General features: G+C 35.6%; 1 protein-coding gene across 4 annotated transcripts in view; it reads right to left on the reverse strand.

Annotated features, from left to right (window-relative positions):
* Positions 1-6,543: 6,543 nt before the first annotated feature.
* Positions 6,544-13,827, reverse strand: part of LOC138307939 (uncharacterized) — a 38,739-nt gene continuing 31,455 nt past the window's right edge. For 2 of the 4 annotated variants that reach the window (XM_069248878.1, XM_069248893.1), the window contains 7 exons: positions 12,627-12,739; positions 11,204-11,257; positions 8,787-9,683; positions 8,380-8,518; positions 8,098-8,231; positions 7,551-7,730; positions 6,544-7,283 (listed from right to left, as the gene is read on the reverse strand). In XM_069248878.1, coding sequence (XP_069104979.1) covers positions 6,817-7,283; positions 7,551-7,730; positions 8,098-8,231; positions 8,380-8,518; positions 8,787-9,683; positions 11,204-11,257; positions 12,627-12,739 — 1,984 coding nt within the window. In that variant the 3' untranslated portion in view covers positions 6,544-6,816. The remainder of the gene's footprint in view (positions 7,284-7,550; positions 7,731-8,097; positions 8,232-8,379; positions 8,519-8,786; positions 9,684-11,203; positions 11,258-12,626; positions 12,740-13,827) is intronic. The other 2 variants (XM_069248902.1, XM_069248886.1) reach the window with 1 other exon arrangement.

Below are 13,827 nucleotides of genomic sequence, written 5' to 3' on the forward strand. Positions count from 1 at the left end.
TGTGGAGACTTGTGGATCTATTTACATTGATGTCATACTTGAAGGAATCCAGAAAGTATTATCAGTGACAAATGTGAGAGAGAACGGCACAAACACTGCCAATGTCCTCCCCTAATAAATAGCAAAAACAACAACTCGTGGCTGATCTCCTAAATATCATAGTCGTAGTGTTGGTATCGAGTCACATAAAAGATCTTTAATACTATGAACGTATGTTCTTCCACTATATTCGACCTAAAACGGTTACCAACATAACATAGGCCATGCCTAATGACAAAAACAAACAAGATAATCTAGCCGTCCTCGACTTTTCCAAGGCGTTTTGATACTGCTCCACACACACATACACACACACACACACAAACCCTATACAAACTCAATCAGTACGGCATCTACAGAAACTTCCATGGATGTAAATTCTCCTGAGAAGAGAAGCCTCAATCAGTACAATCGGATCCCTATATTCCCTACATCACAGATTTACCTGAAATTAATAAATATCAAGACCATCAAACATAACAAAATGACTTTTACAAACTATGACAATAGGCATAGAATTGGGAAATGAATTGAAATATGTTGCTAGAAAAAGTTACAACATGAACATTAAAGAAAAAAGTAACAAATCAAACGGCCTTATCCTGGAGCAAGTAAAAACTATGTCCTTTCAAAAAAATGGAACACTCATGATCATTTCACAACTATTGCAGAAAATCTAGTTCACAATTAATGTTTCTTAAACGGAACCTGCAACACTGTCAAGCTTCCTGCATATTGTATTTCACTGGTGCGTTTCATTACGGAATACAGTATACAGACACTGGCAGCCATTACGTATACCAAGGACCACATGGGAGAAAGACCCGTGATAGACTGCTGAAGGATCTGAAATTATCAATACCCAAAGAGAACTACCTAACAAAACAGCCACTTAAAAGGAACATCAAAGCTAACTACCTACATGTATAATGAAAATCACATCACCACAAATATTGTTGAAAAAAAGGTCACCAAAATTTCAAAACCACTCCAAGTACAAACACACAAACGGGAGGGATACAGGAATTCTTTGTGTGTACAGTCATCGACTGGAACCACTTGGAGGATAAGGTAGTATGTGCCCCACCTGGAGACCAGAAGATTAATATTACTATTTAAAGGGGCACAACTCCCAACAAAATCTACGACTACACCAGGCATTAAAAGTAAACATGCTGGTAGAACGAGAGAAACATGAGGCGATTCTGCAGCCTTTAAGTTAGGACAAGGTAAGTTTTCTCTCCGTTTTTCCTAATGCTTTAAATTTGAATGGCTTTTGTGACTTATTTAAAAAGTAGAGTTTATTAAAAGTAAATATTGGAAATGCTGAACAGAAGTGATTTCACTCGCACTGGTTCATTCAGTTAATGAGAAGCAAAAGTATAATGTTAAAAAAGTCAAAATAGCTAAACATGATATTTAAAGGAAGGTATAGACAACATATATGTATGATTTATTTGATAAATTTGGAAAACTAAACTGCTTTATAGGAGTGAAGTTTTAAAACCACTCTAAGTACCAACACACAGTTGAGATGCTAGAACGAGTTCATCCCCAACAATGTAAACTGTTGTTGGACTTCAATAGTACATTTCTAACGTCGATCAGACACGGACTCCGAGACCAACTTCGATTGTTTTTATGGATCATCTTAATATGTTTAATGTAAAATTGTAATGGTCTATAGAGAAAGTAGCTGCGAGATGTGATGATGGATCCATTAAGTTGACCAAAAGTAAGACTTTATACAGTTATACAGATAACTGAGTTTCTATAATGTTGATAGGGTAGATATGTTTGAAGCTTTGAGCTTGGGTATCCAGTGTTTGTTTCTACTCTCTACCCTTCATTCCTGATTACAGTGTGGACATCAGTGAATGGGTGATCTGATTGGAGAGATGTGAATGTTGTAAAGAGAATTATTTTAGTCAAGTCTGCATTGTAGTCATCATAAGAGAGATGTTGCCAAATTTCTTATTCTTTTATATTCCTACCTAGTTGCTTTCATACCATTTCTTTCTAATCATAAATGATATATATATACTTCAGATTCTGTACTTTCTATGTGTGTTCCTATTGAGATGTTGTCATTTGTTTTGTTATGTATAATAGTTATTTTGTATATTGTTTTATTTATTTTAATGTGCTTTGAGATTATACAATGAGACATTAACAAGCCTGACAGCAAACATTCACTTCATTCAGAGAAGTTAAATCGAATCTAGAGTTAGTTAAAGAGGATATTTATTTACAAAGCAGATAGTTATTATTAAGGTTTTTTCATTAATAATTCGAAATTCCCCTTAAAAATCATGGAAGTTGAAATGAGAAAATGCATGCTTTAGACATTTTGTGTTTTTCCATGGAATTTCTTAAACGGACCCTGCAACACTGCCCAGCTTCCTGCATATTGTATTTCACTGGTGCGTTTCATTACCGATTACAGTATACAGACACTGGCAGCCATTACGTATACCAAGGACCACATGGGAGAAGGACCCGTGATAGACTGCTAAAGGATCTGAAATTATCAATACCCAAAGAGAACTACCTAACAAAACAGCCACTTAAAAGGAACATCAAAGCTAACTACCTACATGTATAATGAAAATCACATCACCACAAATATTGTTGAAAAAAAGGTCACCAAAATTTCAAAACCACTCCAAATACCAACACTCAATCGGGGGGGATGCAGGAATTCTTTGTGTGTACAGTCATCGACTGGAACCACTTGGAGGATAAGGTAGTATGTACCCCACCTGGAGACCAGAAGATCAATATTACTATTTGAAGGGGCACAACTCCCAACAAAATCTACGACTACACCAGGCATTAAAAGTAAACATGCTGGTAGAACGAGAGAAACATGAGGCGATTCTGTAGCCTTTAAGATAGGACAAGGTAAGTTTTCTCTCTGTTGTCCTGATGCTTTACAATTGACTGGGGTTTTTTTTTGTAAAAAGTAGAGTTTATTAAAAGTAAATATTGGAAATACTGAACAGAAGTGATTTCACTCGCACTGGTTCATTCAGTTAATGAGAAGCAAAAGTATAATGTTAAAAAAGTCAAAATAGCTAAACATGATATTTAAAGGAAGGTATAGACAACATATATGTATGATTTATTTGATAAATTTGGAAAACCAAAACTGCTTTATAGGACCAACACACAGTTGAGATGCTAGAACGAGTTCATCTTCAAGAATGTAAACTGTTGTTGGACTTCAACAGTACATTTCTAACGTCGATCAGACACGGACTCCGAGACCAACTTCGATTGTTTTTAGGGATAATCTCAAAATGTTTAATGTAAAATTGTAATGGTCTATAGAGAAAGTAGCATGTCTCCATCGGAGTTATCGGAATTATTTGATACTAGTTACAGTTCATATGAAGGAAATATTAATGTAATACAGTATAAACCTCTATGTTAAAGTCGTTTTGTTGATAATATTCCTGTCGCAATATTGATTTTATCAAAAGTTCTCTAGATGAATGTGGTATGTAATGGATGTGGGATTTTCAGTTTATATGATTTTCATACAAGGGTTAGTTCACAAGATCAATGTTTTCAAAAATGGGAAAATCCGAAGCTATATGTTATAGGAATCTTAAAACGTTGAATTTTAACGATAACGATATTAGTTATAAAAAAAGAAAATGTCCGCATTGTACTACTACTCAAGACATGTTCATCATTATCTAGTCATAGGTCTTCTTTTAGATAGCTATTTTTGGGGGAAAACTAAACAAATCTACTGACAGTTGACGAATAGATGAATACCATGAACAATGGCACTTTAAAGAAATGTTGGGATTATTTACAATTATTTAGAACAAAATGTTGGAATACAAGACATTTATCTAAAATTTGTATCAGATAAACAACACCTTTGATTTATTTTGGTTAGAATAGACAGAAAAAACAACAACAAAAAAACATTCACTACTTCATAGTGTTATTGTGGTAGGCTTACTTTCTTATCATCATTTTATCTTTATTGAAAAATATATTTTGATAATGTATTTCGTAAAACAATGCTATTGTGTATTCCAAAATAGAATATTTAAAACTTTTAAACACAAAATGATTCATAATTCTTCTATGATATAAATGAGTAATGACAATGCCAATATGTAATAATCTAAAAACATATTATCAATGACCCATGATCGGAGATTTTATATCTACGTTATCTTTTGGAAAATATGCCGTCAATTTTTGTAAGTACAAAATGTACCGTATATTTTGATGAATATGGTAAAAGTTTTCGTATTGTTATCAATAACAAAAACATGATGTATTTTTAGGGTTTCGACATTGTCTAAAGTGCTATAGATTAAGTGTAATAATGAAACAAACCACGATTTTGGTTTTAGATAAATGTTGTACAGTGGGTGTCCATATTTCGCCAGTTTTATGATTATAAGTGATATGTTGGTAACAATGACGTTAAAAATCCGTGAAAATCAAGTTACAACGGCAAAATATGGACACCCTCTGTCAATTGATAAATATGGCGTCCGTTTTGTATCTACCTGATATTTTGGTAAATATGGCGTCCGTTTTTGTATCCACCTTATATATTGGTACATATGACGTCCGTTTTTGTATCCACCTTATATTTTGGTAAATATGGCGTCCGTTTTTGTATCTACTTGATATTATGATACACATCGCATTAGTTTTTGTATCTACGTTATATTTTGGTAAATATGGCATTAGTTTTTGTATCTACGTTATATTTTGGTAAATATGGCGTCCGTTTTTGTATCTGCCTTATATTTTGATAAATATGGCGTCCGTTTTTATATCTACGTTATATTTTGGAAAATATGGCGTCAATTTTTGTATCTGCCGTATATTTTGATAAATATGGTGAAAGTTTTCGTATTGTTATCAATTACCAAAACATACTGTTTTTTTTTAGGTTTTCGACATTTTCTAAAGTGACACAAATTGAGTGTAAGAATAAAACAAACCACGATTTTGGTTTTAGATAAATGTTGTACAGTGGGTGTCCATATTTCGCCAGTTTTATGATAAGTGATATGTTGGTAACAAAGACGTTAAAAGTTACAGCGGCGAAATATGGACACCCTCTGTACTATTGATAAATATGGCGTCCGTTTCCATATCTATCTTATATTTCGATAAATATGGCATTAGTTTTTGTATCTACGTTATATTTTGATAAATATGGCGTCCGTATCCATATTTACCGTATGTTTTTGTAAATATGGCGTCCGTTTTTGTATCTACCTTATATTTTGGCAAATATGGCGTCCGTTTTTGTATCTACCTTATATTTTGGCAAATATGGCGTCCGTTTTTGTATCTACCTGATATTTTGATAAAGATGGCGTCCGTTTTTGTATCCACCTTATATTTTGGTAGATATGACGTCCGTTTTTATATCTACGTTATCTTTTGGAAAACATGGCGTCAATTTTTGTATCTTCCGTATATTTTGATGAAAATGGTGGAAGTTTTCGTATTGACATAACGCACAATGTTCGGTCACTTTTACGTCACGCCGGAATTTCATTGGAAAAAGCGTTGAACAGTAAAATAATATAAGCGCAATACTATTTTTTTTAATTGAAAAACAGAAAGGATATATTTATTCAATTACGGGAGGACTTTTATCAAAATATTTGTAATATTTATTTTTCTATTGATGTGTTTTTGTTGAGAAAATGACGTTTTTTGGCGCGACAGATGTAACACGCACCTGTATGCGGTTTCAGTTAAAGTGTCACTGTGGTCATACTGAACACCACATGGCGGTAAAATTTGACAAAGAGATTCCCCGAAAACGAACTATCATGATGTCATTTCGTTATAATGAATTGTGACGTCATACTTCAAAATGGTGGACTTTGTTTGTAGACTTGCCGATCGACAGATCCGAAGAGAAAAGATAAAAAAGTGAAAAAACACAAATACACACAGTACAAAACGGTACTAATACATGAGATAGAGACATGAATTGTTAATATAAAAATACGTTTTTCTTCTATTTTAATAACATGTCAGAAAATATAGACTGCGACGTCGTTCTACTTTTTTATCGAACAAAACCTTTGTCTTGCAGAAATGACACAAAATGAAATTTTTAGATTGACTGTTCTGTCACGCAAGTTCACGACGTTGAAAAATGACTTTATATTAGGAAGTATGTTTTCTATTCAGAATAAAAAAATACGTTTTTGCTCAAATATACGTGTGCGAAATCTCTACTGAAAATTCAAAAAAGTATTCGAAAAATTGCGTTTTTTCTTTGTCTTGCAGGTTTGCCGAATGTCGGAAATGACGTCAATTGCGCTCGTCATGTTATAAGATAATGACGTCTTTTACATTCAATAACGTTACATAAAAGTGACCGAACATTGTGCGCGACGTCATTGTTATCAATAACAAAAACAAAATGTGTCTTTTTAGGTTTTCGACATTTTCTAAAGTGCTACAGATTGAGTGTAATAATAAAACAAATCCCAGTTTTGGTTTTAGATAAGTTTTACTCGTATGTGGTCGGGGCATATACAAACACAGATGTAGAAGATCTACAGTAAAACTCTTTGTGACTACGCAGTTAACAAAATACTCCTACCGTCATCGTCTTGGGACGAATTTCCACATTTTTGGTGACGTTATGGCGTCACATGTTAAATATATTGCATAGAAAGTGACGTCGATTTTCAGACGAAGGGTCGACAACTATCCCCACATAAAGATGCACAATTAGTTACAAGACAAGACAGCAGCACCACGTTAGATGTCAGACACGACTCCCTTTGCGCTTGTTCCTTCGACTCTTTCGTACGCCTCGTTCTCAATATTATGACGTCTGAGAGAAGATGGACTTCCGGTTATTTTTTCGCCTTTGGCCTCCTCGTAAGAGATGTGAGGAATGCCATGGGTAACCTCATATACTGGAGGGGGGACTCCTATTGTGTATACTCCGTCCAACAATTTGGGTTTCTCGGAGGGTTGGCGCTCAATGTAAATCTTTTTCTTAATTCTTCGTCTGCAGCAGATACACAAGAGGGCACTGAGAAGCAGGATGACGGAAGCCAGACCAATGGCTGTACCAATCAGTAAGGGGAGGTAATACTCAGGTGCGAGTTCCTCCACGTGTATGTCGTGTGTGTGGTGCAGTGCGTTCTGGTTCATATTGCCTCTGGCATCATTGATACCACTGTCAACAGCTGTATTCTCGGCCTCTGTTTGAGGATGGTCTGAAACAAAAACAGCAAAATTCAGACATGTATCTACAAAAACTGGAATAGCTTACGCTAATTGTGGCGGAAAATTTAGCGGTATAAGATAAAAATGTTACCAGTTGCTTTCTTTTTGCAGATAAAGCTAAAATTAACCACCGAAGAATTTCCTTTGCTGCATCTACACAAATAAATCTATTTGAGGTTTGAATATACGCTGCCCTCCCGTTCTGTTCTTGTTCTTTGCCCTATACATTACTGCTAGTAATGTTTAAGATTATTTACCCTCATCATCCACATTCTGACTAGGTTCCTCTTCGGTGATAGGCTCGGGTTTAGCTGTGGATGGCGTGATATCATCAGCTGATGTAGGTTGTGGAAGAGGCTCTAAAAGTTCTAGTTTGTGATGCACAGCATCAGGACCTGGCTGAACCTCACCAACAAGACGGCTCTCAATGGAGTCCACTGTAAAAGACACATGTATTATAACCGATTCAAAAGACACTATGGAATTCGGAATACATTTTACGTTTACAAGTTTTGAGTTCAAACCCTCAAAAAGATAACCCTTAGTGCGATCATTACATTGGGACAGACCAGATAATCTTCAGATGGTCACTGGAATCTTCATTATTACATTATGACTATGTGACAAAAATGGATTATGGATATTAAGCATAATGTCATTCAAATATGGATAAGTGGTACATTTCCCGCAATGCAGCACTATAAAATAGGTAAAATAGCGCGCATCCTACCTCCAAGGGACACAATACAGCAATCTTTATCACAGAAACAGAATGACCATCTATAAATAACCACATAGACTTACGTTCGTGGAGACGACAGTCGCGGTTCATTTCAGCAAGTGTCTCGGCCAATGTACGTCGGACAAGGGATTGCTCAGCCAGACTCGAACAAGGACGGATGTTACCGACGATACACTCCGTGATCATCTGCTTCTTACTGTAAAGCAAGAGTACTCTGTCATAGGGTCAATATGTTTCCATTATCTGATCAATGACATCATATAAGTTATGTAAAGCTCCAGTTACACTTAATACAAACCCTATGGTAAGATTATAACAATTAGTCAAACTCCACTCAAACTTACTTGCAGACTCCTGTCTGGTCGTAACTGGATTTTCCAGGAAGGAAGTTCTGCGCAGCTGGAAGTTCAACATTGGCATTCTTCAGACACTTCTTCACAATTTTCACGTACTCCGCGAAACATGACTGTGGCGGTGGGGGTGCTGGAAGAAGTTTACTAGTGTATAGTGATTGTATGTTTACATTGTACATCAGTGTCAGACGATAAGTCGACAACAACAATGAAAATAATATGAACATATAAGGTGACAGGGCTTGCTAGGGAAGGATAACAAAATTTTGTTACCAAATATCTTGCCTTAAAGCTGTGGACGGCCAAAAACCATAAGTAAATGTAAAAGGGTTTTCATTCAATGTCGGGTATGGAATATAGGGAAAATTTAGCCATGGATTCCAACTTTCGAAACTTACTATGAAGTGGCGAGTTGGGGCCAGGCTGTACTTGGACCGGTGGCATGTCTATCGGGAATCGTGGCAGAGTGGGGAAGCGTACCACGTCCAGGTTAGGTTTAGGACGGAGTTCGTTAGCTGAAATATCAGGAATGGGTGTTGGCCCGTCCCCTCGGGGCGTCATCACACTTGGTAGGAACCCACGAAGAAACATGTCGGGGGGTAGTCGTCCCATAACTGTGTTAGTTTGTGGTATTTCAACTTCCTCTTCCTGTTTGGGGATTTGTGGGAATTCTTTGGGCGCTTCTGTACTTGGCTCAACCTTCTTGGTGATTAATACTTTTGGCTTTTCTGTATTCTCCAGCTTTGGTTTAAGTGTCCTGATGACGTGTAATAACTTGAGACCTCTTGGGATGATGATCTTTCTGAATATATCTGGCGGTGAGAACGACATTCTGCGCCTCATAACCATCTGTCTATTGAGGTTCCTCATCATCATTGCTCTCTGCTGAATGGCCCTCTTTGCAGCTTGCAGTCCCATTTGCATTTCACGAAGATACATGGCTCGTGGTGCCCATTGAGCCATAGAGTTGCCGAACTTAGCAAGCGGTGACTTCCGGAAGGTGGACATCAAGCGCATCCTGTTTTCCATTGCATTGGATGACGGGTAAGGAGTGAGATCTTCGAGACGTTTCGGCATTGTTCTCTCATCAGACTGCTGCATCATTGCCTGGTTTCTAAGTACAGACATACGATCTGCCATCTGTGAGGCTGTCATCTGAGGAGGCAGCATGGACGGTATCTGTGGTGGCATCTTTGGCGTTAAAGATGGCATTGGTGGCATGGTAATGGCGGATGCACGTGATTTCGATATCTTCGGTAGTAAGGACTTCTGGATACTCAACTCACCGTCATCACCTACAGTGGTATTACAGAAAAACAAATCATTTTACAACGTATCCCCTAAGGTATGAATTCGTGTTCTAGAGAAGACCTACTTTTGTACCATTATTCATTTTTGTTTCTTGAAACGCAAATGCTTACATAGAAATCTAGTAACGTTATAAGTCTATGAAATGAGATGTCGTCCTCAATATAAGTTTACTCAATTTAGTAAAATGACCTTAGCTTATGCTAGATATTTACTGTCGAACTGCAGGATTTTACAGTTTTTACCAATATGACTGATTTTGACCAACATCAATATGCCCTCAACCAAAAAATAGGATTTTATTATAACGAGTTATCCGCGTTTACACGTGGATAGATATGTGCCAATGTAAATGTGTGTTACAAATGAAGGTACTTTTCAAGTTCCAGGACGAATTCAGATAAATTTGCAATTTCGCAGCCGCACAAAAGTATAGTGTTAGATCTATATGTTACGAACTTCAATCACGTAATCATTGACAGGAAATAATTATCTCGCTGTTTATGGATACTGGGAAAACTTTACTGTACGTATTGAGGACCATGATAGACGATTAAATAGATTCACTATAAATCGTGAATTTTTGCTGACATTTAAATTGTTTTCCCCATGGGGTATAGTAATCATATGTTTAACGTTCCTCATAGAGATAATATTGTTAGGGAAAATATATCAATATATATTGTTAGATATATACAAATAATTCTATATGAATATAACTGATGGTAAAGATATATTCAAACATTATAATGAATACAGATAAACCTAATTAAAGAGTGAATTAACAGATTTAGATAGTACATTTATCTAAAAATGGCCATATAAATAAAATATTAATTCAATACGACTGATTAATAGACAGCATGGCAATAAACTTTAAACATAGTATTAAATAAATAGTGATACATAATAAATGGAACACGAATGGTTTATAGATACCATAAGATACCATCGCCGACAGAGCATAAACAATATTTACCATTTGGACATTAATTAATGTTTAATCGTGTATAATATATATCTACTTAACACAAACACACATATGAAATAATTTATTTTGCTTTTGTTGTCTGCGCAATCAGTACCTCATTTTACATAAGGTATAGTGCCATGATTTTTTTTCGGGATGCAATTACTCATTTAAAACAATTGTATTCTAAAATAACATAAGAAGCTCAAACTTTCCGACGATGTTAGTGTACAGTAATTAAGTTTTGTTGCTGAAGAAATCCCCGATTTGTCTGGTCTTGTTTAATAGATAAAAATTACCACTCGTCAGCGGTGTAGCACCTTCTAATAAACATTTATAAATTAATCTAACAAAGTCCTAACAAATACAGACACATACAAGGATCATTGTATAGTAAAGACAAAGTTTTTAAACCTATCTGCATTGATAATTATCCGCGCTATTAATTTCGGAAAATGTACGTAGATTGAATTGTGCCTTCGAGTCAGGATGAAATGACGATGGCATTCTATACGACACACTGATGTCTAACGTTACCTCGTGTAGCTAACTGTCGAGTCCAGATAGAGCCGAGCAAGTGATGCATGCACACTGAGAAAGGAAGCAACACACATTACACACAAAAAACACACACATGTACATGTACAATAACACTTTGTTTTCTCTGTACTTTTCCTTAATTACTAATATCACACCGTTTTCTTACTTTGTTAATCACCACCTTTGTCACCGCCTCACTTTAGAAGATCGTTCATAACAATGAGGAAGGCATTGGATTACATTTTAAACTTGCCGTATGTATATGATGCCAATGCTGGTTGTTGATGATGTTAGTGTCGGTATAATGTGCCTATATATGATGTACATGACATTATTATCAGTATAATGTGTCCGTGTATGATGTACTGTTCAGTGTCCTTAGCTGTACGATTCAGTAAGATAGCACTATAAAAGAGTTTTCATTTAATTGCCCTAAACAACAGACCACTCCATGTATGACGCATTCAGACAATCCCTAAATGACCTTGGGTGATGGTAAGAGTGTACAAGCAGCCGGGGTAATTCATCCAAGGAAATACCATACTATTTATCCTGATCCAAAATTCGTTTTAAGACATTCTCGTTTTTGCAATTCTCCTTACCAAATTGAAAAAAAATTGTTAGTGATAGTGTCATACTCGAACATTGCATAAACTTGACCAAAAAGTATGTGCAAGAAGCTTTCCAACTTTATCATATGAATGACGATGGAAGATATCATAATTATAGAAGAAAACAAAGTCAAAATAAACAACAAAAAACATTTGAAAACAATAACATAATAATGAATGCTGCTATCATTGATTGGATAAATGTTTCTCAATACATAGTACATAAAATTGGCAAAAAATCGTTACAATGAACAATTGATCTTTCAATAATTTATTAAACATAACACGAGAAGACTTCACTCCCAAGAGGGCTGTGCGAGGGGCCACAGGGGGCCACATTGGCTACAACTTCTACAATCTTCTGAGATCTGAAATATGGGGGAAGTAAATACTCTTCAAGATTGAAGAGTAGTGTTAAGGACTTGAAGGAAATTGTGAACTCCGTGTCCTTTTGAGCATTATTTGCCTGGGTTAGAACTACACTGTATTAACATGAGTTGGCATTTAACATTTGAATATTTATGTGTAATTCACACTGATTGACCCCAGGGTCCTGATGGGTGGGGCAAAAAGGATACAAAATGCTGTTTGTTTTATTTTTCAAGTGACCATTAAGGCCCCTGTGTATCTTGTTTATTTCATAATTCCATGTGAAGAAAATATTTATTTGTTTCCCTATATTTTGCAATACAAGCATACACAACATACGATATCAAAACAAATCAAGACACAAGTCATCCACATAATGCGATCTTGTGGGCATGCTTCGTGCGTGCATAATTATGAACGTGAGAGAAATTGCTCCTTACTTTTTACGCATGCGCCAGAGGAACTGCGTTTCCAGCCGGGACAGCAGGTGTGGACGCGTATGTACTCGGCCCGAGGGGCGCGGACAAGCCCTTGGCAGATCAGACCCATGGGACTGCAAAAAAACAAGATCTCGTTAGAACGAGAAAAGAGGAGTTATGGGTGGGAATATTGTTATCACCTATAATGTGTTAATGCCGTATGGATAAACGTGATTAAATGTGTTGTCTGGAAACTAAAGTTACAAAATATCACGGATAACGTTTGGAAACTAAAATTACAATATATCACGGATTACTATAACATTTATTGTGTATAGATAAACGTGATTAAATGTGTTGTCTGGAAACTAAAATTACAATATATCACGGATTACTATAACATTTATTGTGTATAGATAAACGTGATTAAATGTGTTGTTTAGAAACTAAAATTACAATATATCACGGATTACTATAAAATTTATTGTGTATAGATAAACGTGATTAAATGTGTTGTTTGGAAACTAAAATTACAATATATCACGGATTACTATAACATTTATTGTGTATAGATAAACGGGATTAAATGTGTTGTTTGGAAACTAAAGTTACAAAATATCACGGATTACGTTTGGAAACTATAATTACAATATATCACGGATTACTATAACATTTAATGTGTATTAATGCAATAAATTATGATTCAGCTACGTTATATTTTTGTTATTTTAAACTTTAAGGAAATTAACTTAATTTCTGTCAGACGACTGCATATGAAGGCCATGAAAATTAAAATGTGCCTTCACATCATTTACATCAGCGCGCGCACTAGCCATGACACTCACAGATGAACATATTCTAGGTACATGGGGATACAGACGTTAGGTACACATATATACTACTGGAAACAAGAGCACCACATACTTCACATCATCGTAATTTTGATTAAAGAAAATAAAGCAATTATTTAAAAAAGAACAGTTGCATGTGTTCTTCTTGTGAGATTCATTTTATGAAATAATTTGCCTTTGGCATTAATGCAGCCTTCGTTGCATCCTTGTACATTGTATCACGATGCGGATTGTATACTTCAGGTCTCATGCTCTTGTCCTGATAGGTTTAGGGAACTTTTACAAATAAATCTACAAGGGCAAAGGGCATTAGCCTGCTCAGGTTAGTATTTCGTCGTCTGGTGTTTACCATTTAAAGAGATACTATAAAA

The sequence above is a fragment of the Argopecten irradians genome, chromosome 1 (genome assembly GCF_041381155.1).
Source record: "Argopecten irradians isolate NY chromosome 1, Ai_NY, whole genome shotgun sequence".
NCBI lineage: Eukaryota > Metazoa > Mollusca > Bivalvia > Pectinida > Pectinidae > Argopecten > Argopecten irradians.